This window comes from Macroventuria anomochaeta, assembly GCF_010093625.1.
Source record: "Macroventuria anomochaeta strain CBS 525.71 unplaced genomic scaffold BU25scaffold_29, whole genome shotgun sequence".
Classification (NCBI taxonomy): Eukaryota; Fungi; Ascomycota; class Dothideomycetes; order Pleosporales; family Didymellaceae; genus Macroventuria; species Macroventuria anomochaeta.
The window spans coordinates 353,139-380,730 of NW_022985390.1; the positions used below are offsets into that span (position 1 = coordinate 353,139).

The 27,592-nt window shown below is 52.7% G+C and overlaps 11 protein-coding genes across 11 annotated transcripts; 7 read left to right on the plus strand and 4 right to left on the minus strand.

Annotated features, from left to right (window-relative positions):
* The first annotated feature begins 123 nt into the window (after positions 1-123).
* BU25DRAFT_413329 (uncharacterized protein) lies at positions 124-1,384 on the plus strand. Its single transcript, XM_033707010.1, has 2 exons — positions 124-150; positions 247-1,384. The coding sequence occupies exons 1-2, from the start codon at positions 137-139 to the stop codon at positions 1,001-1,003; spliced, it is 771 nt and encodes a 256-aa protein (XP_033558980.1). The 5' UTR covers positions 124-136; the 3' UTR covers positions 1,004-1,384.
* BU25DRAFT_134432 (RNA-binding domain-containing protein) lies at positions 1,343-4,415 on the minus strand. The gene has a single exon (XM_033700539.1). The coding sequence runs from the start codon at positions 4,165-4,167 to the stop codon at positions 1,681-1,683; it is 2,487 nt and encodes an 828-aa protein (XP_033558981.1). The 5' UTR covers positions 4,168-4,415; the 3' UTR covers positions 1,343-1,680.
* Positions 4,355-5,198, minus strand: BU25DRAFT_134435 (uncharacterized protein). Its single transcript, XM_033700540.1, has 2 exons — positions 4,440-5,198; positions 4,355-4,370 (listed from the first exon to the last, which is right to left on the minus strand). The coding sequence occupies exon 1, from the start codon at positions 5,065-5,067 to the stop codon at positions 4,612-4,614; it is 456 nt and encodes a 151-aa protein (XP_033558982.1). The 5' UTR covers positions 5,068-5,198; the 3' UTR covers positions 4,355-4,370; positions 4,440-4,611.
* A 250-nt stretch (positions 5,199-5,448) lies between these two features.
* BU25DRAFT_493432 (glycosyltransferase family 57 protein) lies at positions 5,449-12,497 on the plus strand. The gene is made up of 14 exons (XM_033711714.1): positions 5,449-5,748; positions 5,809-5,887; positions 5,946-6,139; positions 6,190-6,686; positions 6,737-6,876; positions 6,925-7,235; positions 7,284-7,449; positions 8,618-8,683; positions 8,737-8,795; positions 8,854-8,872; positions 8,934-9,150; positions 9,206-9,222; positions 9,277-11,048; positions 11,099-12,497. The coding sequence occupies exons 1-14, from the start codon at positions 5,672-5,674 to the stop codon at positions 12,135-12,137; spliced, it is 4,653 nt and encodes a 1,550-aa protein (XP_033558983.1). The 5' UTR covers positions 5,449-5,671; the 3' UTR covers positions 12,138-12,497.
* Positions 12,498-12,673: 176 nt separating this feature from the next.
* Positions 12,674-14,587, plus strand: BU25DRAFT_413334 (SCA7-domain-containing protein). The gene is made up of 4 exons (XM_033707011.1): positions 12,674-12,817; positions 12,875-13,021; positions 13,083-13,676; positions 13,728-14,587. The coding sequence occupies exons 1-4, from the start codon at positions 12,793-12,795 to the stop codon at positions 14,219-14,221; spliced, it is 1,260 nt and encodes a 419-aa protein (XP_033558984.1). The 5' UTR covers positions 12,674-12,792; the 3' UTR covers positions 14,222-14,587.
* A 68-nt stretch (positions 14,588-14,655) lies between these two features.
* Positions 14,656-15,959, minus strand: BU25DRAFT_134507 (uncharacterized protein). Its single transcript, XM_033700541.1, has one exon. The coding sequence runs from the start codon at positions 15,869-15,871 to the stop codon at positions 14,855-14,857; it is 1,017 nt and encodes a 338-aa protein (XP_033558985.1). The 5' UTR covers positions 15,872-15,959; the 3' UTR covers positions 14,656-14,854.
* Positions 15,960-16,318: 359 nt separating this feature from the next.
* BU25DRAFT_433370 (uncharacterized protein) lies at positions 16,319-17,706 on the plus strand (the record flags this gene model as incomplete). Its single annotated transcript, XM_033708772.1, has 2 exons — positions 16,319-16,494; positions 16,545-17,706. The coding sequence occupies 2 exons, from the start codon at positions 16,319-16,321 to the stop codon at positions 17,704-17,706; spliced, it is 1,338 nt and encodes a 445-aa protein (XP_033558986.1).
* A 926-nt stretch (positions 17,707-18,632) lies between these two features.
* BU25DRAFT_347287 (cytochrome P450) lies at positions 18,633-20,287 on the plus strand (the record flags this gene model as incomplete). The annotated part of the gene is made up of 2 exons (XM_033703145.1): positions 18,633-18,879; positions 18,957-20,287. 2 exons carry the CDS (start codon positions 18,633-18,635, stop codon positions 20,285-20,287), a joined length of 1,578 nt encoding a protein of 525 aa, XP_033558987.1.
* A 2,396-nt stretch (positions 20,288-22,683) lies between these two features.
* BU25DRAFT_450529 (uncharacterized protein) lies at positions 22,684-23,689 on the plus strand (the record flags this gene model as incomplete). The annotated part of the gene is made up of 3 exons (XM_033709701.1): positions 22,684-22,781; positions 22,827-23,163; positions 23,249-23,689. Exons 1-3 carry the CDS (start codon positions 22,738-22,740, stop codon positions 23,687-23,689), a joined length of 822 nt encoding a protein of 273 aa, XP_033558988.1. The 5' UTR covers positions 22,684-22,737.
* Positions 23,690-23,806: 117 nt separating this feature from the next.
* Positions 23,807-24,081, minus strand: BU25DRAFT_347467 (uncharacterized protein; the record flags this gene model as incomplete). The annotated part of the gene is made up of 2 exons (XM_033703155.1): positions 23,807-23,887; positions 23,935-24,081. Coding segments are annotated over 2 exons (228 nt in total), but the record flags the coding sequence as incomplete, so codon positions are not given.
* Positions 24,082-25,157: 1,076 nt separating this feature from the next.
* Positions 25,158-26,787, plus strand: BU25DRAFT_373644 (uncharacterized protein). Its single transcript, XM_033704043.1, has 2 exons — positions 25,158-25,427; positions 25,482-26,787. The coding sequence occupies exons 1-2, from the start codon at positions 25,175-25,177 to the stop codon at positions 26,657-26,659; spliced, it is 1,431 nt and encodes a 476-aa protein (XP_033558990.1). The 5' UTR covers positions 25,158-25,174; the 3' UTR covers positions 26,660-26,787.
* Positions 26,788-27,592: the final 805 nt, after the last annotated feature.

The following is a 27,592-nucleotide window of genomic DNA, read 5'->3' on the forward strand; positions in this document are numbered from 1 at the left end:
AAAGTCTGTATCGACGCGTCGCGTCACTCGGTTACGTTGACGCTAGCAGGGGTAGCATGCGGTCGATCCGAGCCGTCACCAGCGTCTTGGAGCTCTCACATGCGCGAGGCTGCAGGCCAACAACTCGATCGCAACAATGGAGTACAGCGGGTACGTGACCACAAACCCAGCAGCATCCGCCGCGCATCCTCCAGCACACAATTGACCTATGCAACATACTCTTCTACACCTCATTGACTCTCCCAGGCTCTACTTCATCCCCACCCCCACCGCCCAACCCGCCGACTCCTCCACTACTGCGTCCACTTTAATATCCTCTCTCGAAACGCACTTCCACACGCTCACGCGCAGCACACCATGGGCGCTAACCTATCGTCTTTTCCGCGATACACCACCTCGCTCCTTCTCCGACCTCTCCGGTGACCCAACACCCTTCGCGCACACATACCAACACTTCCTCACGCACACATCGCTCAGTCAGAACCGGGCGTACATCCACTTTGCCCCTCCTCCAAACTCAAACAAAGGTTCCGGCAGCGTCGCAGCTATACCAGCGCAGCAGAGCGACGCACAAGCATTGTTGCTAAGGACCCAACTCGCAGCGCTATGGAGTCCGCGACACACGTTGAGCGTGCAGAACGGAGCTACATACACCGGCGGCTCGTTCACCGTTCAGATTGGCGAGGTGCGCGCGTTGAGGGAGGCGCAAGGCGGTGGAGTGAGTAGTCCGGGGGTAGTCGTTTGCATTTCGACGATCGCTGGAGGCGAAGAGAGTGACACGGCAGGAAACGGTACTGGCCTGAACGGCAACGGAGAGGAAAAATTGGACTTCGGATTTGTGCAGGCTACGATACGAGAGTTTTGGGGAAAGATCAAAGAGGGTAGGGATTTAGGCAGAGCAGAGGTGAGGGAGGCGTTCATGGTGCCTAAGGAGGGTGGGAGGAGCGAGGAGAAAGACGCTGTGGTCAGAATGTGGTGCGATGTTTTGAGATTGAGGGGCTGAGGAAGATCAAGACACTAGCAAGAAAGAAGCGGCCATGCAATGGTCGTGGAGGCGTTGTGGCTTGCTCGTCCCTCGTGTGCTGGTGAACCAGGATTTCCAGCTCACATGGTTTTTATGAGGTCTTGTCTTGATAATTCCTCACCATGCTGCAGAGGACGAGGGAAAGGCCAGGTATGGTTAGGCCAGGCATGGTTAGGCCAGGATTAAGCCGCCGTGTGGTCCTGGAGATGTTGACAGACACAACACCGCCTATCAAGTGGTCTACCGCGCGGCGACAGAAAGCGTAGCAAGGGAAGCCGTGAAGTAGCGAAGCAAGGCTAGCCAAGTTGGATAGGTACCAACTTCACAGAGATTGAAGGCCGATTAGATAGTTTAAAAAGTGACAGCTTATCATTCGCATGCTGCCTCGATAGACCCATTAGTACATCGTCTCACCTCTAAGATCCCTACAGGTATCTAAACTACAACAGATGAAAGAGCGACAAAAATGCAGATTAAGGATGTAACAAAGCAACGTTCAGATTACAACAGTTTACTCGACATCAGATCAGATCAGATCCATACATGTGACGCCTTCCGTTCCCTAGGTCAAAATGCAAAGAAAGGGGATATAAGAGAAGATGTGAAGGGTTTATCCAAATGTTGGTCTGGCCCGGTTTTGCGTGTGCGTCCAGCGTTTATTGGGCACCAACCTCCTCCTCAGCCCATCCGTTCAGACCACTGTCACCCTGGATGGCAAGGCCATAGCCACCGTTACCACTGCCGAAGCCACCGATGCCGGAGCTCAAGCTACCAAATGAGTTCTGCTGCGTCGCTTGGCTGGTCAGGGGCTGGTTGAAGGGACCTTGAGTGAAGACCGGAAGGCTCACGGCGCGAGAGTGCTGAGCACGAGCATTGAGGTTGGAAGGAGCAAGAAGACCGCCGACAGTGGTAGCACCAGAGCTGTTACCGTTCGAGGTGCCGTTGATGAGGCTAAAGCTTGAAGTGCTGTTGTGCGATGTGTGCGAGTGGTGAGGCTGCGATGTCGAGTTCAGGTCAGCACCGTAGAAAGCAGCTTGAGGAGACTGGTAGGACTGCTGTTGCTGCTGTTGGCTTTGCTGCTGCTGCTGCTGTTGCTGAAGGCTGACCTCAGCCTGCTGTTGTTGCTGTTGCTGGGCCTGGAGGTACATCATCAATGGGTTGTTGTTACCGGTGTTCAAAATGTTGGCCGGAGCAGGTGCTTGAACGGGGTACGGGCCGTTAGTGCTGCCACCGGAGCCAGGGGCGCCAGAGCCTGTTGGTGAAACGGAAGGACCAATGCCGCGGTTAGGCTGTGGGCCGTTGACGGGCGACGGGGACTGCAGACCATCACTACCGGCTTGCTGAGCTTGAGCCTGCTGGTTGTTCATCTGGCGAGGAGGGTTGCCGCAGCGGTCCTTGCCGAAGTTGACCTTGAAACGCTTGTACTCCTCACGGCCTCTGATGGCTTCAATGGCCTTGATAGCGTTGGCAATGTTGGTGAAGTTGACGAAAGCACAGCTCTTCTCGCGGAGTGTGTTTACAAGCTCGATCTCACCATACTCTGAGAAGTCCTGCCTGAGACGATCCTCGGTCCAGGATTCGTCCAAGTTGCCAATGTACACGTTACGCGAAGCTCCTCCGCTGACGGCCAGAGCAATAGCAGGAGGCAGAGCGCCGGAGTGCTTACCCCAACCAATCTTCAGACGACGGTTGTGGATCATCAGACCTTGCAGGTTGCTCAGCGCGTAGAATGATGCAGCAGAGGTAGGGTCGATGAAGGTCACGAAGCAGATGTGCTTGTCCGGAATGTACCTAATGTGGTGAAGAAGGCCGCCGCGAACAACGTTGCAGATCTCCTCGATGGTAGTCTCGGGGTGAATATTGCCCAAGTACACGGTACGGTTGCCCAGGTTGTTGACACCACCAGCTGATGTCGCCACAGCTGCTGCAGCCACAGACTGCTGAGCAAGGGCGTTGGAGATCATGTCACGATCGGCACCGTTCAGAACATGAGCGTAACCGGGAGCAATACCGAGGTACTGCGCAGCGTTCTGCTGCTGAGTCTTGGAAACGTATGCGCATCGGTCCTTGCCGTAGTAAACACGGCGAGGCGCCTGCCACTTGGGCTCCTGGGGGAGCTGAGCAACAGCCTTGATGGCGTTACCAATCGACAGGAAGTGAACAAAACCAATGGCCTTCTCACGAACGATCTTGACGGTATCGATGGGACCGAACTTGCTGAGGTCCTCACGCAGCTCATCTTCGGAGACATCTTCGGGCAGATTGCCAAGGTAGACGTTTCGGGAAGCCCCTGACTGTTGCACAGCAAGGGCCACCGATGTCGGTACCTGCGAAGGTTTGCCCCACCCAATCTTGATGTCCTGACCCCGGATCGACAACTTTTTCAAGATTGCATCCGAATGGAAGTGGGTAGCGGAGCTGCTGTCAAGGAAGGAAATAAACGCGCAGTTCTTGTCGGGCAAGAGTCTGACGGATTCAATCTGACCACTTCTTACGTGGCCGAGGATCTCCTCAGCAGAAGTCTCGGGGGGGATGTTGCCCAAGTAGACAGTCCTGCTGGTGCCAGAGACCAGGCCCGGAGCAATGGGCATAGATGAGCCAAATCCACCAAGACCTTGGGCACCGAAGCCAGAGAATCCAGTGGGCGACTGAGGTCCATTGAAGAAACCAGGTCCGTTCAAGCTCGTGGGCGAAACAAGGCTCTGGTATAGCTGGGGTGAAAGGGGCTGCTGCAAGGAGCTACCCATCTGGTTAGACTGGTTGTTCTGCTGTGCTTGATTCTGACCAGCGAAGTTGCCAAAGCTCTGGAACTGAGGTGAAGCGAAAGCCGAAGGAGATCCTGGCTGGAAGGGACTGCCCAGAAGGAGCTGCGAGGGCAACAAAGGGGTAAAGTTCATGTCGTACCCAGTACCAGGAGTCTGCATATCAGCACCATTCTGGTTGCTAGGGTTCAGCCTTCCAGTGTTGATGGACATGTTGTTCGACCTCTCAGGGTGCCTGTCGGCATAGCCTGGCTGGTTCGTAGCGAAGGCTCCATGGGAGAAACCATGGTGACCGCCGTTCATCTGGCCGTTCATTTGCCTTTGGAAGCTAGTCTGCAGACGGGGTCCAGTAGGTGCCGAAGAAGTTCCCTCGTGTTGCATTCCAAGGAGATGCGGTGGCAGACCGAAGCTGTCCCGCGAGTTGTGAGATAGTACAGCCGTGGTGAACGATGTATTACTGCGTCCGGGACTCGATGGACCGGACGGCGAAATATGTATTGCTGAAGGTGAACGTGCAACCGGTTGCAAGATGGTCGCGAAGGATGCGAAGCGTAGGCTAATGCGTCAATGCTTTGCAAGACAATCTGGCATTTGTCAGTCGACTGGTCCCACTTGAGATGGCTATGGGTCCTAGATAAAAGGGGAGTGCTTACACCCAAGGCACAATGGCAAGTGAGTACTTAATACAGGGTGGACCGCACCGAATCGAAGGTCAAAGGAGTCCAACAGCTGGGCTGCTTGATGGTATACCGGGTCAAAGCAGACGTCGACGTTACCAGGATTGCAAGGTCGAGCGGAGGGTTCAAGCACGGTATTAGGGGCAGATTATAAGCTGCTGATCTCGAGCAATGGCCACAAACGGGACAGAATTAAAGGCTGCGTGCTCGCGTGCAGATGCTGGCCTAGGGCTTGTTTTGCGGTCGCCAATGCTGAAAGAGCGAACAATAAGAATGAACGAGGCAAAGAGGCGGACTTTACCAAGGGCCTCAGAGCTGGGAGAAGCGTAGATAATGAGTGAAAGGACCGCAGGAGAGAGCGCGACCTGATGTCGGAGGGGAGAAGGAAGAGAGGTGGGTGGAAAATGCTCTCGCCGTGTTGCGAGACAGGAGAAGGCAGCGCAAATGAAGCCCCCAATGAGGACTGGCGTGCCCGCCGAATTAAACGTGCACATGCCATGACCACCCTGCAACGAATCGCGCAAACCATCCAGCAACACTTGCCGGCGCCCTGCAGACTGGAGCCACCAACCGTCGCCGACGCCTGTGCGATGTGGCGCTGCATTGCTTGCAGCGACGTTTCTGCGTGTCTCACGTTGAGGGTTGGGAGCCGTCACGTAGCTGCGGCCGCTGATCACCTTCCCAGGGCTGACTGCAGTGCGCGGGTGCTTGCAGGACTCGTGCCTGACTAACGAGAGCTCCGCCAGGCCACTTTTCCAGAAAGCAACAAAACCAACGAACACGGCCCGGCGTCTTTTTGGCTTCTGGCGGCTTGTTCTGTCGACGGGGTCCAGAGCTCATCACAGCGGCGCGAGTCCCGTGGACACGTCAGGGTGCCTTAGCGGAAAGCGCCGCGAACGCGTCGTTTCATGAAAGAGGAGCGTGGTCACGTTGTTCGGTTGTTGATAATTTGTTGCTGACAGACTTGCCTCGACATCATGCTTCACTCTGTTGACTGCAGCGAGATTAGTTCTGCCGTGCTTGTGATGGTCGGGACAAGGAATTTACTTTTGCAGAGCTGCTATGGTAAACTGCGTCCTGTGTTCCAAAGTTCCTTTTCTCCAAGCGGAAGGCGCATGGGCCACCGAACCACGTAAACTCAAACCTCCGAGTACTTGCCGAGTCGTGTCTTTTCGCCTGTTGTTCGTCCACCAACATTCGAGGTCGCAATGTCAGAACTGTATCCGTCGATTGCGCAGTGCGCCGTCGTGGCAACGGCCTTGAAAGTGCTGCTGTTTCCTGCATAGTAGGTGCAATGGCGAAAATTGGCAATGCCATCGACATGTGTGCTTACCCATTTTGGCAGCAAGTCGACCGATTTCGAAGTTCACCGCAACTGGCTCGCTCTGACGCACTCACTGTCTATCAAGGAATGGTACTACGAAGTGAGCACTCGACAGGAAGGTCCGCAAGGTGTAGGAAGTGGTCTGACGTGGTTCATAGAAAACATCAGAATGGACACTCGACTATCCGCCATTCTTTGCCTACTTTGAATGGCTCATGTCTCAAGCTGCTGCGTATATTGAGCCTGCGCTATTAAATGTAAAGGACCTCAACTACGATAGCTGGCAGACCGTCTACTTTCAGCGAACTACTGTCATCGTTACGGAGCTGATTTTGGTCTACGCTTTGCATCTGTACTGCATCATCTCTTCCAGCTGTTTCGATCATGCTAACGATCGTCCAGCTACGTCAAGACCTCTAAGTCGAAAGTTACTGCACACGCAGCTGCACTGTCCATTCTTCTTTCGCCTGGCCTTCTGATCATCGACCACATCCACTTTCAGTACAATGGCTTCCTCTACGGCGTTCTCATTCTGTCCATGGTGCTGGCGCGGAACAAGTCAACCGTTCTTCTGTCTGGCATCCTCTTCGCAGCGCTTCTGTGCCTAAAGCACATCTACCTCTACCTGGCCCCTGCCTACTTTGTCTTCCTCCTTCGTGCGTATTGCCTTGGTGAGCGTCAAAGCTTCCCGTACTTCACTATTCGCTTCTTCAACTCCGTTAAGTTGGGCGTGGGCATCATTGCAGTGTTTGCTAGTGCTTTCGGGCCCTTTGCGCTCTGGGGACAGCTCGAGCAAGTGTTCAAGCGTTTGTTCCCATTTTCTCGTGGACTTTGCCATGCCTACTGGGCTCCAAACGTCTGGGCAATGTACTCTTTCACCGATAGAGTGCTCATCTATTGTACGTTGATGCCTCCCAGATGCTTCCTGAGGGAAACTAATACGTTTCAGTGGCCCCTCAGCTTGGCTTGACCGTAGATCCGGATGCGGTCAACAGTGTTACTCGAGGACTTGTTGGAGACTCATCGTTTGCTGTACTCCCTGACATCGTGCCTCTTACATGCTTCCTTTTAACTCTGGGCACCCAGATCGTAAGCTCAACATTCATACTCTATTAACTAAGCGCTAATTCTTAACAGCCTGTTCTTCTGCGCCTTCTGTACAAGCCGACATGGGAGACATTTGTTGGCGCGGTCACTCTTTGCGGCTACGCCTCCTTCTTGTTCGGCTGGCACGTTCACGAGAAGGCGATCTTGCTTGTCATCATCCCATTCAGCTTGGTTGCGCTCCGTGATCGCCGATATTTCGGTGCTTTCCGACCTCTGGCAGTATCCGGCCACGTTTCGCTGTTTCCACTGTTATTCACAGCTGCCGAATTCCCCATCAAGACGGTGTACACCATCTTTTGGCTAGTATTGTTCCTGTTGACATTCGACAGGCTTGCACCCGCGTAAGTACTATCGTCAACTTTTGTGAATTTTGACTGACCATCGCCTAGCTCCTCCGAACGACGCCTCTTTCTGCTTGACCGCTTCTCCATTCTCTACATTGCTCTGTCTATCCCATTGATTGCTTACTGCTCGCTGTTTCATGGCATCGTCTTCGGGTCTCGCTATGAATTTCTCCCTCTCATGTTCATTAGCTCATATTCAGCCATTGGCGTAGTCAGCAGCTGGCTGGGATTCCTAGTCGTCTACTTCGACACATAAGCAGTCAAGGGCTCAATGCATTCGATCAGATTTGTTCCAAGTCTATACAGTGGCCCGTTTGATGTGTTGTACGAGCCGCAGTCCGTGTTGGATCGGCTTCCATCCTATCTCATGGTGAAGTAAACATCTCGAAAAAAATCAACACAAACGCTCGGTACCCTCGAGAGACTCTTACGTGCCAATTTGAATCACATCGAGTTGTCTTCTAGCTGTCAGCATCTCCATTGACTATTACAACACCCAAGAGGTCGTAGGTGTGGTGTCGAATATTTGATAGTAGGTCTGAGCATTTTGATATATTGCGCAAAAGCCTAGGAGCCCAGTTTGAGATGGCCAGAGGCATATATCACCGTCGACTGTTCGAGTGGTGAAGCGGACGGCTATGTTCAGGGTCAAGTGGGTCAGACCTGTCAACTGGTTTGCTTGGTGGCTCAAGAGCATGAGCCCTCCGGCTTGACGTACATCCTTATATGTCTACGAACATCACTTATAAATTAGATGCAAGCTATTAGAAGCTTTCGCATCTAAATTCAACTCATCTCTACGATCAAAACAAGACCAAATACTCCGGTGCTGGAGTTGCAGCGGTGTGCAAAAGGTAGGCGTGTGTGAGGGAGGACTGGAGAGAGGTCCATGCCGATTTAGGGAAGGTCCACGCCAAGGCATGGACTACCCGGCACGACTACCTTATAACTTTCCTTCCCCCCCATTGAATTGTTTCTCGTCATCCTGCCGCTCTCACCCCTCGATCGCCTCAACCTCCGCGTCCACAATCTCCACGGACTCAACCACGACCCAAAGAAACGCGCCCTCGGAACTGAACGACGCGTCTCGGAACGCATTTCGGACCTACGAGGCTTGCGACAACTTTTACGACATTATAGTCGAGCGCGCGCGATAGCTCAGGTTTACATCGAATACCCTTCGGACAGGTCGCCCGATCACAATTCTGAGCTCAATCGACTGTCTCGAGCCCACGCGACGCGACTCTGGCTGCGCGATAGTTCCGAAAGTCGCAACGCGATTGCTAGAGCGCGCAAGAGCTTCACATGAGCCCGTAATCCAGCAATATGGTGCGGCGTCATATGTGAAACTCGAAAAGACCAGCTTCTGACTCAGATAGGTGCTCTTCAAACGCAAGCCAGTGAAGTTTGACCCTCCGCCGAAGAACATCACCGATCACGATGAGGTATGAGCGTACCACGAACCGCTCTGGGGAGACACACTAAACATGGCCGACAGGTCTGGGTCATCGAGAAAACAGGAGAGGTCTATAATGATTACGAGAAATATCTAAGGCGGTACGGCACATTTCCAGAATGACGTCAAGTTGTGCGGTGTTTACTGACACTTGAGCAGATGCGACTTCTACGCACAGGTAGGCACTGGGGCTCCACAGGCTGAACCAGCAACATTCACGATTCTTACACGCCTTACAGAAACTCTTCACCTGCGAGTCAACCGGGCATTCAGGCTACACCTTTTTCGAAGCCATGGAGAGCCAGGTGAGCTCCGAGCCAGTCTGGGAGGGCATCAAGGTAACGGAAACGCAGACGGAGGCGTCAAGGGAGATTGACAGCATCTTCCCTGATGCTTTGAGGTCGCGTGTCCTCCATTATGTCCAGTTCAGGACTACTTCACGCATGGATGACCTGGGTGAGATCTTCTCGTACTGCTTCGTCTGGTCTTGTGGCTAACTTTGGCTTTCTAGTAAACCTTGTGTTTGACGTGAGTCCGCAATGAGTGTTGTTTATACTCGATTGCAGCGTTAACCTTTCGCAGGAGTTCAAAGAACAATACATGGTTGGCGACAGAGTTTGCATCGAGGTCGAAGGTCCTGTCAATCGCCGCTACGGTGTGATTACAGACATCGCCGACAACAGCCAGCTACACCAGAACGTCTTCACACGGTCACCAGATGAACAGTATCGGGCCTACACATACGTCATTACAATGGACGACAACAACGAGCCCATCACCAAGTACAAGGCTGCGGACCTGCAAAGGGACAGGAAGTACTACTCCAAGCTGATCCTAAAACAATTTCTCCGTAGCACAGTCTCGAGAGAGTCGTGGATTGGTGCACCCTGGATGGCGAAGGAGCATTTGGCGAAACGCTACAAGATCCCTACCAAGATTCCGGACAACAAAACACGAGATGCGGTGATGGCGCAGAAGAAGCTGACGAACGGCTCTCAGCAAAACGGCACAGGGTCGCCTGTCCAGCAGACCTACTCGCATCAACTGTCTAATGGACACGCACCTCAAACAAATGGGCATCGACCTCAACAACCGGCACAGCATGGACAAGGCCCACATGCATTCGTCAACTTCGCAACAAATCCTCCCCACATGCAGCATCCACCTCACCTCATGCACCCACACCTTCAGGGCTTCTCGCAGCATATGCAGGGAGGACCACCACCCCAGTTTGCCCACCCGGGACCGCCTCACCACCTTCCACAAGGTATCCCTCTCAACATACCGCAGAACGCTCTACCGTCGAATCTTGCGCATATCATGCATCATCCACCTGGTGCATTGCCTGTTAATCTTCCATTCCAGAATGGATTCATGCAATACCAACAGTTTGCGCCTCGAAACCCGCAGCAACAGCAGCAGCAGCAACAACAACAACAACCAGCACCTTTGGCCAAGCCCTTTGAACCGATCAAATATCCTATCGAAGATCTGGAGATCTCCCAGCCCCGCTTGAGCACCGTGCGACCTTCACTGAAGTTCTTCTCCGATGACGTACCAGAAGATGTTGAAGCGCCATCTGAGGAAGACAAGACCGGTATCTTGATGAAAAGTATCGGTCCACTTCTGTGCGCTTGGGAAACACTCAATGTGCATGACACTATCTACATGCTTGATTCTTTCACTTTTGATGATTTCGCAGATGCGATGCGCTACTCTTCGGAAGATCAAGATTGCGAGCTGTTCGTGGAAGTCCACTGTTCTGTGCTCAAGCAGATCATCAACGAGAATGGCAAGCTTCAAGCCCCTCTACCGAACATGGCTGAGGCGGAGGAGTCAGATGAAGAGGTTTCGAGCAAAGAGTCAACTCCAACACCAGAGCCAGAGCCACCCAAGCGAACCACTCGCAGCAGTTTGAGGAAGTCAGAGGTGCAACAAATAGTCGAGAAGCCTCAAACACCTACGCCTGAGCTGCCAAAGGAAACCCACAAGGCTGCTGAGTTCGTGGCCGATTTCGATTGGATCGAACAGCTAAAGATCCGTAGCTTCCAGAACGGAGGCTGGCAAGCAATCTTCGTTGCTCTTCTATACCGCTTGTCTTTCGATCCTCTTCAAAAAGCGACTTGCGACGAGATCCTCGCCGCTCTCGTGCCAGGCGATCAAGATCCCACTATCGAGAGCATTGCGGAGAACTATCGCAGCTTGGATGTCAACCTGCGCGTTTCAGCGCTGGATCAGGCTTTGCGCTTGACTGTGACCACTGAGGCTTTCCGTGATCAGCTGAATGCAGCTTCTCTGGAGATGACTCGTCTTCGCAAAGAGAAGATCGAGTTCCAGAGGAAGCGCAAAGAGTTGTAAGTTGGCACCTATATCAATGTAACACACACACTAACGTTGCACACAGAGCGGACGAGCTGTTTAAGCTGGATCTTGAACGTAAGATCAAGCTACCTGAAAACACACCAGCATCGCCTTCGGACATGAAAGAGAATGAAGACGTGTCGATGCTCAGCGTGCCCGAGTCTGTCACCGAAGTCGCTGACGGGGAAGTCAATGAGCCAGGAGACGCATCGGCTGCACAGAGTAGGACTCGCACCAAGAACAAACGCAAGGCAGCAGCCGAAGAAGCCCGGAAAGAAAAGGCTAAGAAGGCAAAGATCGAGGCTGAGCAGAACAAGAAGCAAAAAGAGTGGGAGAAGCTTTTGAAGGCAGTTGACGAAAAGAAGGAGGAACTTAAGGAGTGTGAAGCAAACATCAACGAGCTAGACGACGATCTCCGCGAAACCCTGGTGCATCGCAGTAAGGTGCTGGGCAAGGATCGATTCCTGAACAAGTACTACTGGTTCGAGCATAATGGAATGCCATTCGGTGGTGTGCCAAACAGCTCTACAGCACAATATGGATACGCCAATGGACGCATCTGGGTACAAGGACCGGATGCAGAGGAGCTCCAACCATGTTTGGAGGAGCCGGCTCTATCGCAAGACATGCAGCGATTCAAGTTCACTATCCCACAGCGCAAAGAGAAGGAAGAAGGTTCAACACATCTCACGACATCCATGGATTGGGCCTACTACGACGACCCCGAGGATATTGACAAATTGATCGTTTGGCTGGATGAGCGAGGCCACCGTGAGAAGCAACTTCGCAAGGAGCTGCAGATCTTCCGTGACCGCATTGCGGAGTACATGGAGAAGATGAAGAAGCACCTCACAAAAGCAGACAAAGCAGAGGACGAGGATGAGGTTGAAGACAGCAAGCTCCGAGTCTCGACGCGTGGTAAGGCCAACGCTGAGAAGGAGGAAGCCAAGGAACGCTGCCTACTCTGGACGAACAGCATCATGTTCGAAGAGTACGGCTACATCCACTCCACCGAGTACGAGCCCCCAAAGAAAGGCAAGGCTAGGGTCGTCAAGACTGCCAAGGGCAAGGGCAGGCGGTAGTGTCGTGAGCCGCCTGCCCTTCACAGAGCGGACTCAGTGATGGAACAAGAGTGTGGCTGTGGGACGATTTACGAGATGTGTAGTGGTGTTTTCGGCGTTGCGATACCATCAGCATGTGCACTGGGCATTTTCAGGAGTTTGCACATGGCGGGCATTGTCACAACACTGCGCTGCTGTATATAGAGGTTCTAGTGTTACGGGATGTCCAGGTAGGAGGGTAACCGGTGCTCTCTGTCTAGTACCTAACGGGCAAAGTGTACGGGCATTGGGAGTTGACCTAAGGTGTTCAGGGTATCATTGCTGCAAGCGGTCTGAGCACTGGATTTTGTGCAATGAAATATTCAAACAATCGAAACGGGTTTCAATATTTATCCCTTAGCATAGCATTCAATCATACAGCAGGAACCTCTCACTGACCCCCAGACTTGGTACTCTTCATTTGATACTTCTGCTAACAGGATGGCTTGGCGCCAAGGAGTGCAGTGACGGGTCTCAAACGACAGCCTACGGGCATTGCGACCGTTCACACTCCACCACCGGACGCAATTTCACAATCTGCAATATTACACCCAGACTCCAGAGACAGGAATCTGCCACTTTGGGCATCACCGACGCACTCCGGATGCGATAGCCGCCTGTGGTAGTCGCTTGCACCATGGCTACGAATGGCGCGCGGAAGGGTGGGTAACCTCCGCAGCTCCCCCACACGATGCACTGACTGACCGCCACAACAACAGGCTCCATGGACTCCAGATCTGGCCTGCTGAACGGCGACGCTATCAAAGATGTTGTCAAGTTCGAAAACAAGAAATTCACTCTCAAGATCAAGAAGGCTGCGCCAAAGCCGACGGAAGCTGGAAACTGGAAAGAGAGCGACGCAAAGAGTATGTCGCGACCTAGCGACTCTGGCTACACAGAAAGAGAGCAATGTCTAACCGATGGCAGATGCCGACAGTAAGCCCTCCGCGACTGGCTCGCCTGTCGTGAACCCTCTCGACGAGAAGACACTCGCTGGATTCCAAAGCGGCCGCCCCCTTGACGACAAGGTCGACACGATACAATGCAAGCACTGCCGCCGACCCATACTCCGCGCTGCATCAGCGACCCACATCCGCGACTGCTTGAACAAGAAAGCAGACAAACAGCGAAAGAAGAAAGAGGCCAAGGAAGCCAAAGATGCAGCACTCAGGAAAGAGAAGGGCGAGGACGACGACGATATTCGGGCCAGGAAGTCTGCTATCAAAGGTCTCGAGCCTGGCGCAAAGAAGGGCAAGAAACGCAAGGTCGACGGTGATGCTGAGAAGCCCGGCGCAAAGAAGAAGAAGAAAGACGAGCCCAAAGCCAAGGGCGCGAAACCCAAGGGACCAGTGGATGTGGAGAGGCAATGCGGTGTTCCACTCCCGAACGGTGGCTTCTGCGCACGAAGCCTGACGTGCAAGTCCCATAGCATGGGTCTGAAGCGTGCAGTACCAGGACGCAGTCTGCCTTACGACATGCTTCTTGCACAGTACCAGAAGAAGAACCAAGCCAAACAGCAGCGTAAGCACCCTTCCGTCATCTCGCTGGAGACATGACTAACACCCACCGCAGGCGCCGCAATCGATGCAAACGCCCCTCTCCCCGAAGACATCGAGCCTCCAGGCGCTGTCGACTCAGACGAAGAGAAAGACGCCATCATGGCCGCCCTTGCTCGCCACAAGCCCCGTCCGATTGCAACATACACCCACGTCTCCCAGCGCTCCAAATACCAATACATCCGCATGAAAGACATGATCCGTTCTGCCTTAGGCGCACCACCTGGCGCTTCGCCATTCGGCAACCCACCCAACGCGACGGATGGCAGTGGCATGGGCGGCTTGAGACTAGGACTCATGGGCGCCCCGCCGAGTGCAACGAGCGAGAACTTCCCCGGGAGTGCGGGCATGGGCGGATTCCCGATGAGTGCGGGTCTGGACGGGAGCATGAGCAGGAGACAGAGCGGTATAACGTCCAGCAGCGGCAACGGTCCAAGACAGATTCTGCCCGGCCAGTTGCCTGGGCCTGGTGGGCAGAGGAAGAGTAGTCTGAGTGTTGGCGGGCCTTAGGAGGGCCCCGAGAGGCTGTCAGGGGGCAGCGGATGTAATCGTGACGAACTGGTGATCTGTCCGCACGGGTGCATCATAGGGGTGCATAGTGGGGATTCCACCTCGGACAAGTGAAGCGCGAGATGTGGGTGCAGTGAGTTTGTCTTCTGTCCCGGATGTTTGGCCCAGATCGAGGGTTGTTGGTGTGAGGCTGCAGACCGAAGGAGTGTTTGGGTGGGTTTTCAGGGCATCGCATGGGTATGGTCAGGATAGGGCTGGGTTCGGTGTTTGGGAGTTAGCAAGATACCCGGTATTCAATTGTCCAGGCAGGAAATGAGAATGGAACATACGTCGTCCAGGATACAACGACAATAGAAGTGCACTTCCGCAGTCTTCCGCAATCCTGTATGTACGACACATATGCTTTTAAGTGACAAATCGCTATGCCACGCTCGAGATGAGGATGTCGGACATTAGAGAATTGCTGTGAAGCTTTGCAGGCGCGTCGTGCGCCATACGTTATGCATCATTCTTCGATACACTGTCATACATCAGTCCTGCGTTGTTCGGGGCGAGTGCAACTGCACACAAACAAGGCCTGGGTATCTCCACTTCGCCAACCATGCGCACGCTAAAACTCATTCTCCTGCCGAACTACTGCCCGGTCATACCCCAATACCCCGTCCTCTTCGCCTTCGGAACCGTCATCTTGTAGTGCAAATCATCTTCGTCCTCTTCACTGCCCATCACGTTGTCGTCGCCACTATCGTTCGCATTGAACTCCTCGTCATCACTTCCATGGCGGTGGTTCGCCTTGTATGGATCGCGGTCGAATTCATCGTCCTCACTCAACTCATCCTCCGGGTAGTCGTTCGCGTAGTACTCCTCCGCATTCGAATCGTCGTCATCTGTATCAAACTCCTTGTCATCTGAATCCGACCCGTTCCACCAATCCTCGTCCTCCTCGTTGAGCACCAGAAAACCCACTGTGCCGGTTGCCGTGGGCAGATTGCCTGAGGCGTCGGGGAGAAGGGCCTCGCGGATGTATGTGTCGATCACGTATTCGTCGCTGTCGACGTCCATAGCATCACCGTCGCCATCACCATCCCGCGCGGCGAGTGCGGCTGCTTTCTCGGGCTCGCGTTCGGCGAAGCGGCGCATGGGTGCTTTGGGCTTGTACTTTGAGGGCGAGAGGTGTGCATGCGTTTCCTCATGCTCGAGTTTGTGTGAGAGGGCTTCTAGTTCGCGGACGTCGTGTTCTGAGGGCTGCGTGCGGTGGGTTGTTTGCTGAATAGGCTGCGCGGGTATGGCTGTTGAGGCCGCCCGGGTACCTGGCCGTTTCCGAGGGCGTGGTGCTTCTTGCGGTGTGGGTTCTTGGACAGGTGCGTGCTGGTCGTTGGTGGGCGCATCTGGTTGTGTTGCTGCTCGTCGCTCAATGAAGACGTGCTTTGACCGGGCCCGTGAGACGGGGTCGAGGTGGAATCGTCGCTCTGTTGTCGGCGTTGATGCTTCTGAGTCACGTGGTGTGTCGCCGGGCTTGGTGAGTCGCCTGAAGAAGATGTCTGCTTCGCTTCGCTGTCTCTTCACGCTGTCGTCGAATATCAAAGCGTCGACGGGCGCTTCGGTGCGTTTGCGCTTGACAGAGAGCGTCTGTGGAGCTCGTTGCGACATTGCAGCGGTATTGGAGGAGGTAAGAATATCCAATTGTTGGTCGTGTCGCGTCAAGTCGGCTGTATGTTTGCTCGAAGATGCACAAGTGGGAGGGGCATATCCGCGGGGGATCGCTCAGTGATGTCAATTCACCTAGCGTCGCCAAGACGAGGCGGGTACGCGCGATGGATGCGGTAGATCGAATGGTGCGCTCTACCAGTCAGCTGCGCGTTGTCCAAGATGAACTCGGAGACTACATGAAACATGTCTGCCTGCGCAACACTTCTACCCAACCCACAAAGCCGTCCTTGAAGACGTCCGCTCCTTATCACCAACCTCACCAACCTCACCAACTTCACCAACTTCACCCACTTCACCCACTTCACCAACCTCACCCCCCGTAACTCCGCCTCACTTTGAGGTACAACCACTACTACTACTACTACTACTACTACAGCTAGCATGTCGATGAAACGGATACGCCGGATATTCGAGCGCGAAACGGAGCGAGAGGCATCCTATGAGCCTCTTGAGGGTGGCTCTGAGCGTCCAGATGGCGAGCGCATCGAGGCCTCGGAGACTGCCTTCTCATGGACCGCCTACTCTGTCTTCCTGCTGCTGGGTGTTGCTATGCTGTGGGCCTGGTGCGGATAGCTGCTATCACGGATGCGTGGTCGTGCTGACCCTGTTGTAGGAACATGTTCCTAGCCGCAAACCCATACTTCCAGCGACGCTTTGAGCGCAACGACAACCTCCTCCGTAACTTCCAGTCGGCCATCATGTCTGTATCGACTGTAGGCAACCTCGGCTCCATGGTGGTCTTGACCAAGCTCCAGGCGCGAGCCAACTACCCGCACCGCATAGTTACCTCGCTGATGCTCAATATCGTTGTGTTTACCCTGCTGGCACTGTCCACAAAGCTGTTCCTCGGCGTATCAGCTGGGGTATACTTTGCCTTCTTAATGCTCATGGTGCTCAGTGCAAGTCTGGCAGCAGGACTATGCCAGAACGGCGTCTTTGCATATGTTGCAGGCTTCGGTCAGGCAGAATACACACAGGGCATCATGACTGGCCAGGGCATCGCTGGAGTGTTGCCTTGCATCGCGCAGATTGTCTCTGTGCTTTCCATCCCACCCAAGAAGGAGCATGTCCATGGCACACCGCAGCAGTCTAGCACTTCTGCCTTTGCCTACTTTCTCACAGCCACAGTCATCTCTACAGTGGCGTTGTTGGCCTTCCTCTCCCTTCAACGCAAACACAGCTCCAGAGTCCGCCTCGGTGAAGTAGATGCTACCTCGGCTCCTACCGAACGCAAGAGCATCCCCCTGACTCACCTCTTCAGGAAGCTCAATTGGCTGGCCAGTGCGGTATTCCTGACTTTCGTTGTCACTATGTTCTTCCCAGTCTTCACGCAGAAGATTCTCAGCGTGCGAGACCCAGAATCAGCACCCCGTCTCTTTCAGCCAGCGACATTTATTCCCCTTGGTTTCCTGTTCTGGAATGTTGGAGACTTGCTCGGACGAATGGGCCCTGCTCTGCCCACTATACGCCTAACAGCTTACCCAAAGGTCCTCTTCCTGTTGTCCATCGCACGAGTTGCGTTCATTCCTCTGTATCTTCTTTGCAATGTCGGCGGCAAAGGAGCTGCCGTCAGCTCCGACTTCTTCTATCTGTTTGTCGTGCAGCTGCTGTTCGGAGTGACGAACGGGTATCTAGGCAGCAGCTGCATGATGGGCTTTGTGGAGTGGGTCGACGCCGACGAGGCGGAGGCTGCAGGTGGCTTCATGTCACTGTGTCTCGTGGGCGGTTTGACAGTGGGCAGTTTCATGAGCTTCTTCGCCGCACAGGCTATTTGAAAGGAGTCCGTGGCTAAGAACTTGTATTTACGACAACACCACATCCAGACATCATCGGCGCCTGCAGCGCCCGTTCTTTTACGATCAACACGTTAGACAACGACATCCACCTTTACAGTCCCCCACCAATCTCTCCACATGTGGTCGGCACCGTACGTTCGAGCATACGCCACCTCCTTCACTCTTTTCGACTCCACGCAGACAGCCTTTTTCCAGGAGATGTCCACCCTTCTCCCGCGTACGTACTTCTCTGTAAGGAACTCGAGACAGCTGTCTTGGGCCGCTGCTTCCGCAGCCTCGTAAGTCCAGAAACGGCCCTTGCATTCATGGATGACGTCCTTTTTGCTACCAACGCGGATTTCGATGGTTTCGTCTGGCTGCGAGGGCAAGGGACCGGTTGTGCGGTTCCGATACTAGGGCTTCTCATGAGGATTAGGGGTGCTGGGTTGGTAAAATGTGATGTTTGGTTTGTTGTGGGTGTGGTCGCGTAGGTGGAGGAACAGGTACGCGGTAGGCATGGCTGTTAAGAGGTTTCCAGGGTACGTCATAAAGAGGAGGAACTGATGGTCTTATAAAGGCGTCCGACTGTCGCCAGATCTGTTGAGCAGATAATTGTCACGCAGAGGCAAGTACTAGGTCGTTCCATCACACAGGTCTTGCTTTGTCCATACGACCATGGCGGAGCAAACTCACAAGAACATCTAATGGCGACAAGCACAGTGCCCTCACATGTTTTGCCAGAGGTGTGAAGGATTCCAAATCCTGCCCTTCGCTAACGTAGCAAGGCAGCAATCATGCGTAAGCTTACTGTAGCACGGCATGTTACATGATGGTATATCATAGTACCCCACCTTACGAGGCTGCCCGCCTTACAAGACTGTTGACTCTCAGCTTCCTTAGGGTGTTCAATTGCATGCACACTCATCATGGAATCCTTGCTACCAGGTTTTCCATTCGACTTCAGTTATGACTGGCGTGCAGTAACCGCTAAGGCTTTTGTCTTGTTCTTTCTGTACCTTACAGTCAACGTGATATATCAGCTCTACTTCAGCCCATTATCTAAACTCCCAGGCCCAAAGCTAGCCGCTGTGACGCTGTGGTACGAGATCTACTACGATGTGTTCAAATGGGGCAGATACTATGTCAAGATCAAGGAAATGCACGAGAAGTATGGTAAGTTATGAGCATCAAGCCTATGCTCGATAGCAACACCGCTATCTTCACAGGATTCGAAACTGATGTCCATGTAGGCCCGATAGTCCGTATTAACCCTTTCGAGCTGCACGTCTCAGACCCCTCTTTCATCGACACGCTTTACACCCGCTCCGCCCCACGCGACAAACATGCCTACATGACCGGACAATTCGGCAATCCTCTAGTAACCTTCAGTACCGATGATCATTTCCACCACCGCATCCGTCGTGCAGCACTCAACCCCTTTTTCTCCAAGCAGCGCGTGCTCGGTCTGCAGGATCTAATATGGACGCACGTCGAGAAACTATGTGGTCGACTCGAAGAGTTCAAAGCCTCTGAACGACTGCTACCCAGTGGAAACGCTTTCGGATGTCTGACAGCCGACGTGATCATCGAGTACTCCATGGGCCACCAGCAAAACGCCCTCGACGACCCCGACTTTGCACCGCTGTTCACCCAAGCAGCCAAGAAATTCGCTTCCATGGGCGTCTTCACCAAACATCTCCCCTGGATACACACCGTCATGCGTGCGCTCCCTCAACACTGGATTGCGAAGGCGAGTCCGGAGTATGGGGCTATGCTTGCGTTTCGGTACTTGAACAATGCGCGCGTGCGGGAGGTGTTTGATCGGAAATGCAAAGCTGGCAATGGCGATGCGGATGCGAAGATATCAAGACGACGTACTATCTTTGATGATTTGTTTGACAGCGAGCTCCCGTCCGAAGAGAAATCGCTCGAGAGGCTGAGTCAAGAGAGCCAACTCATCGTCGGCGCAGCCTTAGACACCACCGCCCATGCGCTCAACACGACATTGTTCCACCTCCTCGCCACCCCATCCAAACTTGCAAAACTGAAAGCAGAGCTGGGGAAAACGACGCCAGACCGCCGTACCCACACCCCCCTCCCCTTGCTAGAGAACCTGCCCTACCTCTCCGCCGTCATCAACGAAGGACTGAGACTCAGTTACGGTGTATCAAGCCGCAACGCGCGCCTCGCGCACTCGCCCTTACTCTACGAATCCTACGTCATACCCGCGTTCACACCAGTCAGCATGTCCGCACCCTTCACTCACCACGACGAAAGCGTCTTCCCGGACAGCTACACCTTCATTCCTGAACGCTGGCTTGACAGTAATGGGGAATTTGGCGGGAAGACGCCTGACGGACGACCTTTGGATAGGTTCCTCATGTCATTCGGCAAAGGCGCGAGACAATGCGCGGGAATGAATCTAGCCAAAGCGGAGATGTACATCACGCTTACGGCGCTGGTGAGACGGTTTGATTTTGAGCTGTGGGAGAGTAGCAGGAGGGATGTGGACTTGGTGCATGATTTGTTCCTGCCGGGGGTGGATAGGGAGAGTAAGGGTGTCAGGGTGTTGGTGAAGTGATTGAGTGGTGTGTGGTCGTTGACAATATACATTGTATCTACCAGAGGGTTTACCTTGTAGCAGATAGATGGTTACTATCCTTTCGGGATGAGTCTGTTGGTTCCCTATGATGATGCTTCCTCAGGACTTAATGGTCACTCTTACAACCCGCCAATGCCATTATCATATCGTATTTCTTGCACAGATGGCAATGTCTTCCGCGCATTCTAGAACGCCATTACCTGTATCCCATACGTTGCATCGTCAGACACGTGCGTCTCGCAACTTGTCCAGCGTACGAAGTAGTCTCATATGATTGGACTGCGGAGACTGGAGATGATTCCAAGTCGCAGCGGATACATACCACAGACGGAAAATTCATTGAAGTCACGCAGAATTGCGAAGCTGCACTTCGACATTTGCGAAACCGAAGCACCCATCGATCTATCTGGATCGACTCGATTTGTATCATCTAATGAAACATATCAGAGCGCAATTACCAAGTCGTTCTCATGGGCCTCATCTATGAAAGCGCTCCACAAGTGCTCATATACATACACGATACCTGGAATGACTACTCGGACTGTGTGGATTGGCTGAACCATACTGCTTTGCGTGACTACGCCACTGAGAAACTCCAAGACCAAATTCGCAATTTGCTCAGTCGGAGATACTTCAGTAGGGTCTGGGTCTTACAGGAGATCTTCTGTGTAGATAAACACCAAGCTGGTTTGCCATACTAAAATGTCCGTGCGCAAGAACTTCCTACAATCGCAGGGTTTTGAGAACAACCCATAAATAAATAAATAAATCTTACGCCGCTGCCTGGAACGGCCTAAGCGTCGTTCACATCCTGCTTCTCAAGCACATCGCGCTCTGTTGTGACAGGTCCTTGCCGAGGCCCTCTGCCCTTTCCTTCGCTATGGGTGATTTTCGAAATACCATGTATATCATGTGATTTAGCACGCGGAGGATGCGGGTGATGTCAGTGTCGCTGTCTCAGCCAAATTTGGTGTATAACAACGACAGAGCTAGCTGCTGCTCCTTCTGGGATAATTGAAGCTCGATATTGTTGGTATCTCGAGTTTTTGTGGTGTTGTGATGCCTACAAGAAGGTCAAATCGACAGAAAATCGATGAGCCAGCACCCGGATCGACACAGGATGCACCCGCACCTACAACACCAGCAGCATCTAGTAAGCGTCAGCGCATTGCAACTCAGCCGTTCGAACAAGGCGTCAACCCGATTACTCTGCCCTCGACAGTGAGGCGACCTTCACAGCGACCCTCCGCCAGCCAAGCCAGCAAGGCTGAGGTGTTATTTGTGTGCAAGGACTCTCCCGTTGCAGGTGAGGATGATGACAATGCCGGACAAGATGATGAGGCCGATCCAAACCCGGAGGTTGACGCGGATGCCGAGGCCTTTGGTGACACCAATGGAGAGGCTGCTGTCAGGCCTGGCTGATGATATAGTACTGTTCCGGCTAGAGCTCACCATTAGAGTGAGCTGTGATACCTTTTGGCTTGCTTGGCTGAGTCTTGACAATCGGCTCACTCTAATGCCTGAAGTACGGTCGCCAGTCCTCTTGTTGCAAGCGCTCTCATCGATTGCAATGATTTGCTCCGCTTTGTACTGTTGCATCCTCGCTCTGTACACCCTCCGGAGTGGCTCACTTTGCTCAATCGCACGCTTTGTAGCCAGCTTCCTGCTATAGTGAAGCTTCTCCAAAGCCCGCCACACCGTCGATAGAGAGCACTCCACGTCGTAATCGTCATATAAGTACTGCTGCATCTCCTCCAGATAGGCGCCGGGTCGCCCATCGAGGTACAATTGGAGTGCTTCTAGCTGCGCTTGCCGCAGTAAAGGCGGGCGGCCGAGCCTGACAGAAGGCGGAGGATAGCACTGTCCCCAGTACTCCAAGCTCAATCGCAGCTTTGCTACAGTGCGACGATCGACTCGGCAGGCAGCAGAAACCTCAGAATCTTTCTCCCCAGCAGCTATATGCTCTATTACAGCCTGCTGCGTGGTGGCGGGTAAACGTTTGCCATTGACGCGCATCGTGGGTGGGTTGCCGCGCGGAGTCTCTGCCCCAACAACACCAGGAAACAGTTGCGAGAGTCGCGATAGAGCTTCACAAATAAATCAAGCGTGTACAGAAGGTCAAGAAAACAGCTGCAATCATCAAAATACACTTAGAATTGGCCTATGGGTGATGCGTTGAAGTTCTGAGAATACCCTTCGCTAGTGCACGTGATGTACATGGTATTTCGAACACCGTTATAATTCTGATTCATTCGCTCAATTCACCAATTACGACTCTACCGGGCCAGTGTCCTGTCGATGCTTAGATGCGGCTGGCGTGTTTGGCCACTCAAGTTTTTGGAAGTCACAGGCTCAGCCCACAAAACTTTCGCAGAGCACGACATCATAATCCTTCAACTGTTGTTACTCTCAAGAGCCTTTTCCCAAACATGACTCCCGTTTGTCCGCCTCCTCCTCCTCCTCCTCCTCCACAGTAAGCTCATGTTTGACATTACCACACGAGCCTTTGTGCTAACAGGTGTTTTGACAGAGACCCGCTCTATGCTCAGGGGATGGTTATGCCTGTCGTTCTCGATACGGACCTTACTACTGTTGTTGACATGACAAGGGCCAAGAACATCGCCCCACACAAGATTGACAAATCAATATGGCACTTGCAGGATTCTGACCGGATCCTCAAAAGAGGGCCAAACGTGAGAGTTACGGAAGCGGAAGCGCTACGATTTGTTGCCTCGTCAACCCGTGTGCCTGTTCCAGAAGTCTTCGGGGCTTACGAGAAGGATGGCTATGGTCACATCTTCATGTCTAGGGTCAACGGAACACCGCTCCATGACGTCTTGCACATTTTGAACGAGGTACAGTTGGGGAGAGTGGTTGAACAACTGTCACAATTCGTTGGGAGCTGGAGGGACTTACATGGTGACTTCTTTGGATCTATAGGCTTTAAACCCTGTCGCGACATATTCTTTCACCACAAACATGCCGGAACGGGGATATGGTCCGTTTAAATCCCGAGCAGAGTACTACAATGGCCTTATTGATGCACTTCGAAACTCCAGGCCTGGTGGAGAATTTGACGACAACGACGTACACCTGATCGAAAGAATTCAAAGACTTGGCAATGGACGGGCTGTATTCTGCCATGGTGATTTGACCCCGGATAACATACTCGTTGACGATCGACTCAACGTGGTTGGCATTGTGGACATGGGTGTTTCAGGGTTCAGCATACATGAGCGGGAGTACTTCGAAGCAAAATCCCGGGCAAGGAACCCCGTGTGGTCTTCCATGATCGAACACATCATCCCTAAGATACCAGACGACGTTTACTCATTACTGTTAGAGCTCGAGCGAGAGCTCGTACGGTATAGTGGGCTGTGACGTTGATTTCCAACGCAGATCCAGTAGATTTCTCATCCACTATCTTCTAGCTGCGGCCCATCTTCCACCTACCACCGCTGCAACATCCTTGGAGGATTTTCCAAGGATCCGTTCAACTCAAACCGAGGTATCAGAAGGGAGTAACTCCTCAGCCTCAAGAGCTATCACGCACTCAAGCGTCCAATCTTGATACGGATCCTATAAACAGTCAGCTCATGTTTAGTCATTAGCAACTTAGTTCTTACCCTATTGTTTCTCGGTACTGGTTCCTCTGATATGATCTTGACGACCTGATTATACTTCATGGAATCGATATATCCTAAAAGCCCTCTTCCTTTACAAGTCTGGCTCTCTAGTGGCTGGCCGGTTTGAGTCTCGAACTGGTATACCAGTCCTTAAAGAGAAAGTATTGTACATATAGCAGGTTTCCGACCTCATTCCCCGGGCTGAAGATCAAGAAAACCCAGTGTGAGCGATGAGTAGGGTTTTATTCGTCGCCGTAGACTCCAATTGACAAGGGCAATACAACATCCGTCACGCGCAGGGTCGTGCTTGTTTAGGTGTGGTGTTGAAACCTTATTATCTGGTCGGGTCAAAGGCAAGGTTAGTATGGCAATATATATGGGGGAGAGGCTGTGTCTAAGTAGAATGCAGCTTGGTTTGTTTTGTTCATGCAGCGTGGTCGAAGTGGTTCTTTGCGGCTGGATTTGATTCATGCATTGTTGTCGCGGCCCCGCAGCAATATAAAAACGCCAACCTTCCTGACCCTCGGGTCCTAAAGGTTATATACACCGCAACAATTGTGTATAAGCGCTAGCTAGAATCCGTGCCGTACGGTGGGCGTCACGCGACTCAATTCAAGCGAGAAAGGGCGTGTGGTTGTGGCATTGCGAGATCATGGATATAATGTGTTTAGCTGAAATTGGAGCAGTCTGGTCCTGTCAACTTGGGATGGGAGAGTAGACGGAATGAATCAATTAACCACAATGCCTAAAATAGGCCTCCATTGCTGCACCTTCATTCCAATTGTATCACCACGAGCTTCCCTTATCAGCAATTTAATCCAACTGTTGTGCACTTGGTCTGCGTTCAGAACATGCTGTAAGGGTTTGCGCAAAGTATGCTGGTACCTGAGAACAGTGATTGAATTTATCAGAGGTGAACAATTCCCCAATAGCGAAGAGGTGCATGGCTCACGTCGGTCGCTAACTGATTACGGGTGACCTCACCTTCCTTATCGTACATTCGCACCTTGCAGAGACAGCCTTCACAATCAACTTCGCAAATGTGAGGTTCGCGAGATCACCAGTCAGCCTCATGCCGTTCAAGTACCCAAGTCACCTGACGGTCGACAATGCCGCCTATCGGACCGCGCGGGGCCACATGAGGGGGGCTTGCCGAAGGCTTATCTTCCATACCATACCAGCTTGAGCATGCCTTTCTACTCAAACTAGAACAGACAGAGATTTAAGAAATGCGATAAGTATGTCTCTAGGGCAGCAGTGTTGGGGCTGTCGATGGCGACGTGTGCGGTGCGACTCACAGCAGCCAAGCTGCTTGAAGTGCACCAAAAAAGGGCTACCATGCCCAGGGTACTCCACGACGAAACCACTTCGATGGCGACACCGCGTTATCAAACACGAAACGAATGATCAGACATTGCTGGTACTTGGTTTTCAGGCTCCTGTCAATGATGATGTCGCGCCTTCACATGTGGTCCTTGATGCATTGACCTACTGTACGTTATCAAATATCGCCTATGCCCCCAACTGTTGCTAATCTGAGCGTATAGACAACGCCGTCGTTGTTCCGGATCTCGCAGCTGATGGCTCATCATCGCTCTACACCATCGATATCTCCAAGTGGGCTGAGTTCAACAAGTCAAAACGGCATCTCACATTATGCCTTATCACCTTGCATCGAGCGGTGCGTGAATTAGGCAACGTTAACGAAAACCAAACTCTATTCCATTACCACCAGGCTTGTGCGGCTGAAATTTTGAGCCACAAGATCAAGACATTCGGTCAAGCGGGACCAGATCTAGAGCTGTTTGAGGACGTCAGCTTGTTCTTCTTCTCGCAGATACAGGCAAGCGCTTATGGAGCATGGCGCGCTCACCTGAATGCAGCAAAAACTTTGTTCAACCTGTGGGGCGTCGAAGCCCTGATAGGAAGATCCGATTTTGAATTCTTCCTTTGTCATCTCGTGCTGGCTGATGTGTATGGGACAACGATGGCACCGGCTTCGCACATCTCAGCTGAAGACGTCAGTCAACACAAAGTGTATTTGACCTTGCTTGGACGATTCACTGTGGATGTTTGCAGCACCATGGTACCTATTCCAGAGGTTGTTGTACGAGCTACTACTGCTATCAACATGTCGAGAGCTGCAGGAACAATCTCGGACGCGCATACTATGAAAGAAGCGCAAGGCATCACCTCATCACCATCCGCCATCCTGGAGTCCCTTCAGGCCTTCGATCCCACAGACTGGGCATTGCAACGTCCACGTCACACGTTCAGCCAAGTTACAAGTTGGGCGCTTCTCGCTACTTGCTTCCAAGCAGCAGCAGTCCTTTACCTGGTTCAGACTTGTGGCACAAATGTGTCCTTGAATAATGAAGATCTTGTTGACGACGACTGCGCATTGTTCTACAGCCGACTGAGCAAGGCAGTACGCGAGCTTTACGATCTCAGGCAACACGGCGGAGTTCTCTACAAATACATTCTGTGGCCCATGGTCATCTGCGGCGTCGAAGCTATTGTCCGAAAAGACGAGCAGCAGTTGCGGGTTTTGTGCGAGTCACTGGAACGCACAACCATGGATCTTGGTACACTGTCCATGCGAGAAGCAGCCATCTTCCTTGGAGAGCTTTGGAACAGGAACATCAAACGGGTGGCCGAGCTTCCAAGCAAGACCAACTTGATCTGGGATGACATCTTCGACTGCGCACCATTGTTTCTATTGTAGACAGCGAACCTGTGCCCATCATTTCGAGTACTTTACCCGTATCAAGTACAGTCGCTCGGGTTAACACACTCGAAAGAGGCTGGGTGCTGCAGAGAGCGCATAGAGATGCCATGCAGCATCGAACGGACAAACCTGTGTTCGAGCCATTCGATGCAGAGTTAGAGCTGGGTCCATGTTCCAGCAGGATTCTGTCGTATCTTAAGATAAAAACGAGGGTCCCACGTTTCAGGTAGGCCTGAATTACTGATACAGAGCATTCTACAACCGGATTAACTTCCTATCATTGCACTCGCTTCTGAGCCGTGCTGTACCTATCATCACACTGGAGGCTGAGGTGGTGCTTAGACCACCATAAGCTCGCTTCGCCGCAAAGCATACCCCAACCCCGGAGCTGGGTTAGTTCCCGCCAAATCCCATCAGGGGTACTAGTTTGTCGCAGCCTTGCAGCTCTGGGTATATGATCTTGGAACATAAGCTGACCGGAGCACCTCGAACTGTATCTCGATCTACGCAGTGGCGGTTTCAGCAATGATTGTGAGCTTCGGTTTCCAGAAGGCCGAGAGAGCGCATCTCACTGGCAGCAACCATGCGCGCAGAATATACATATACCTTCCTGTCGTCTGAAGCTGCTCTGGACAACTAGCACCCAGCATCTTTCCTATCTGGCACCTTGTTTTCATCACTGCTTCACCACCGTAGTCGAATTATTCGACAATCCACCGCTATGACATCACGAGTCTTGACCATGAGCTCCGAACTTCGCTAGCCCGAAGATGCTTCTAAGTGATAGGACGTCTGATCACCCACGATCGGATCATTCCGTTGAGATATTCAGCAAGGCAATTGACAGCTGTTTCGAGAACGAAAAAGTGTACGATAACGCATTCACGATCGCTCAATTCAACGACACAACACACGCTTGCCGCAAAACTG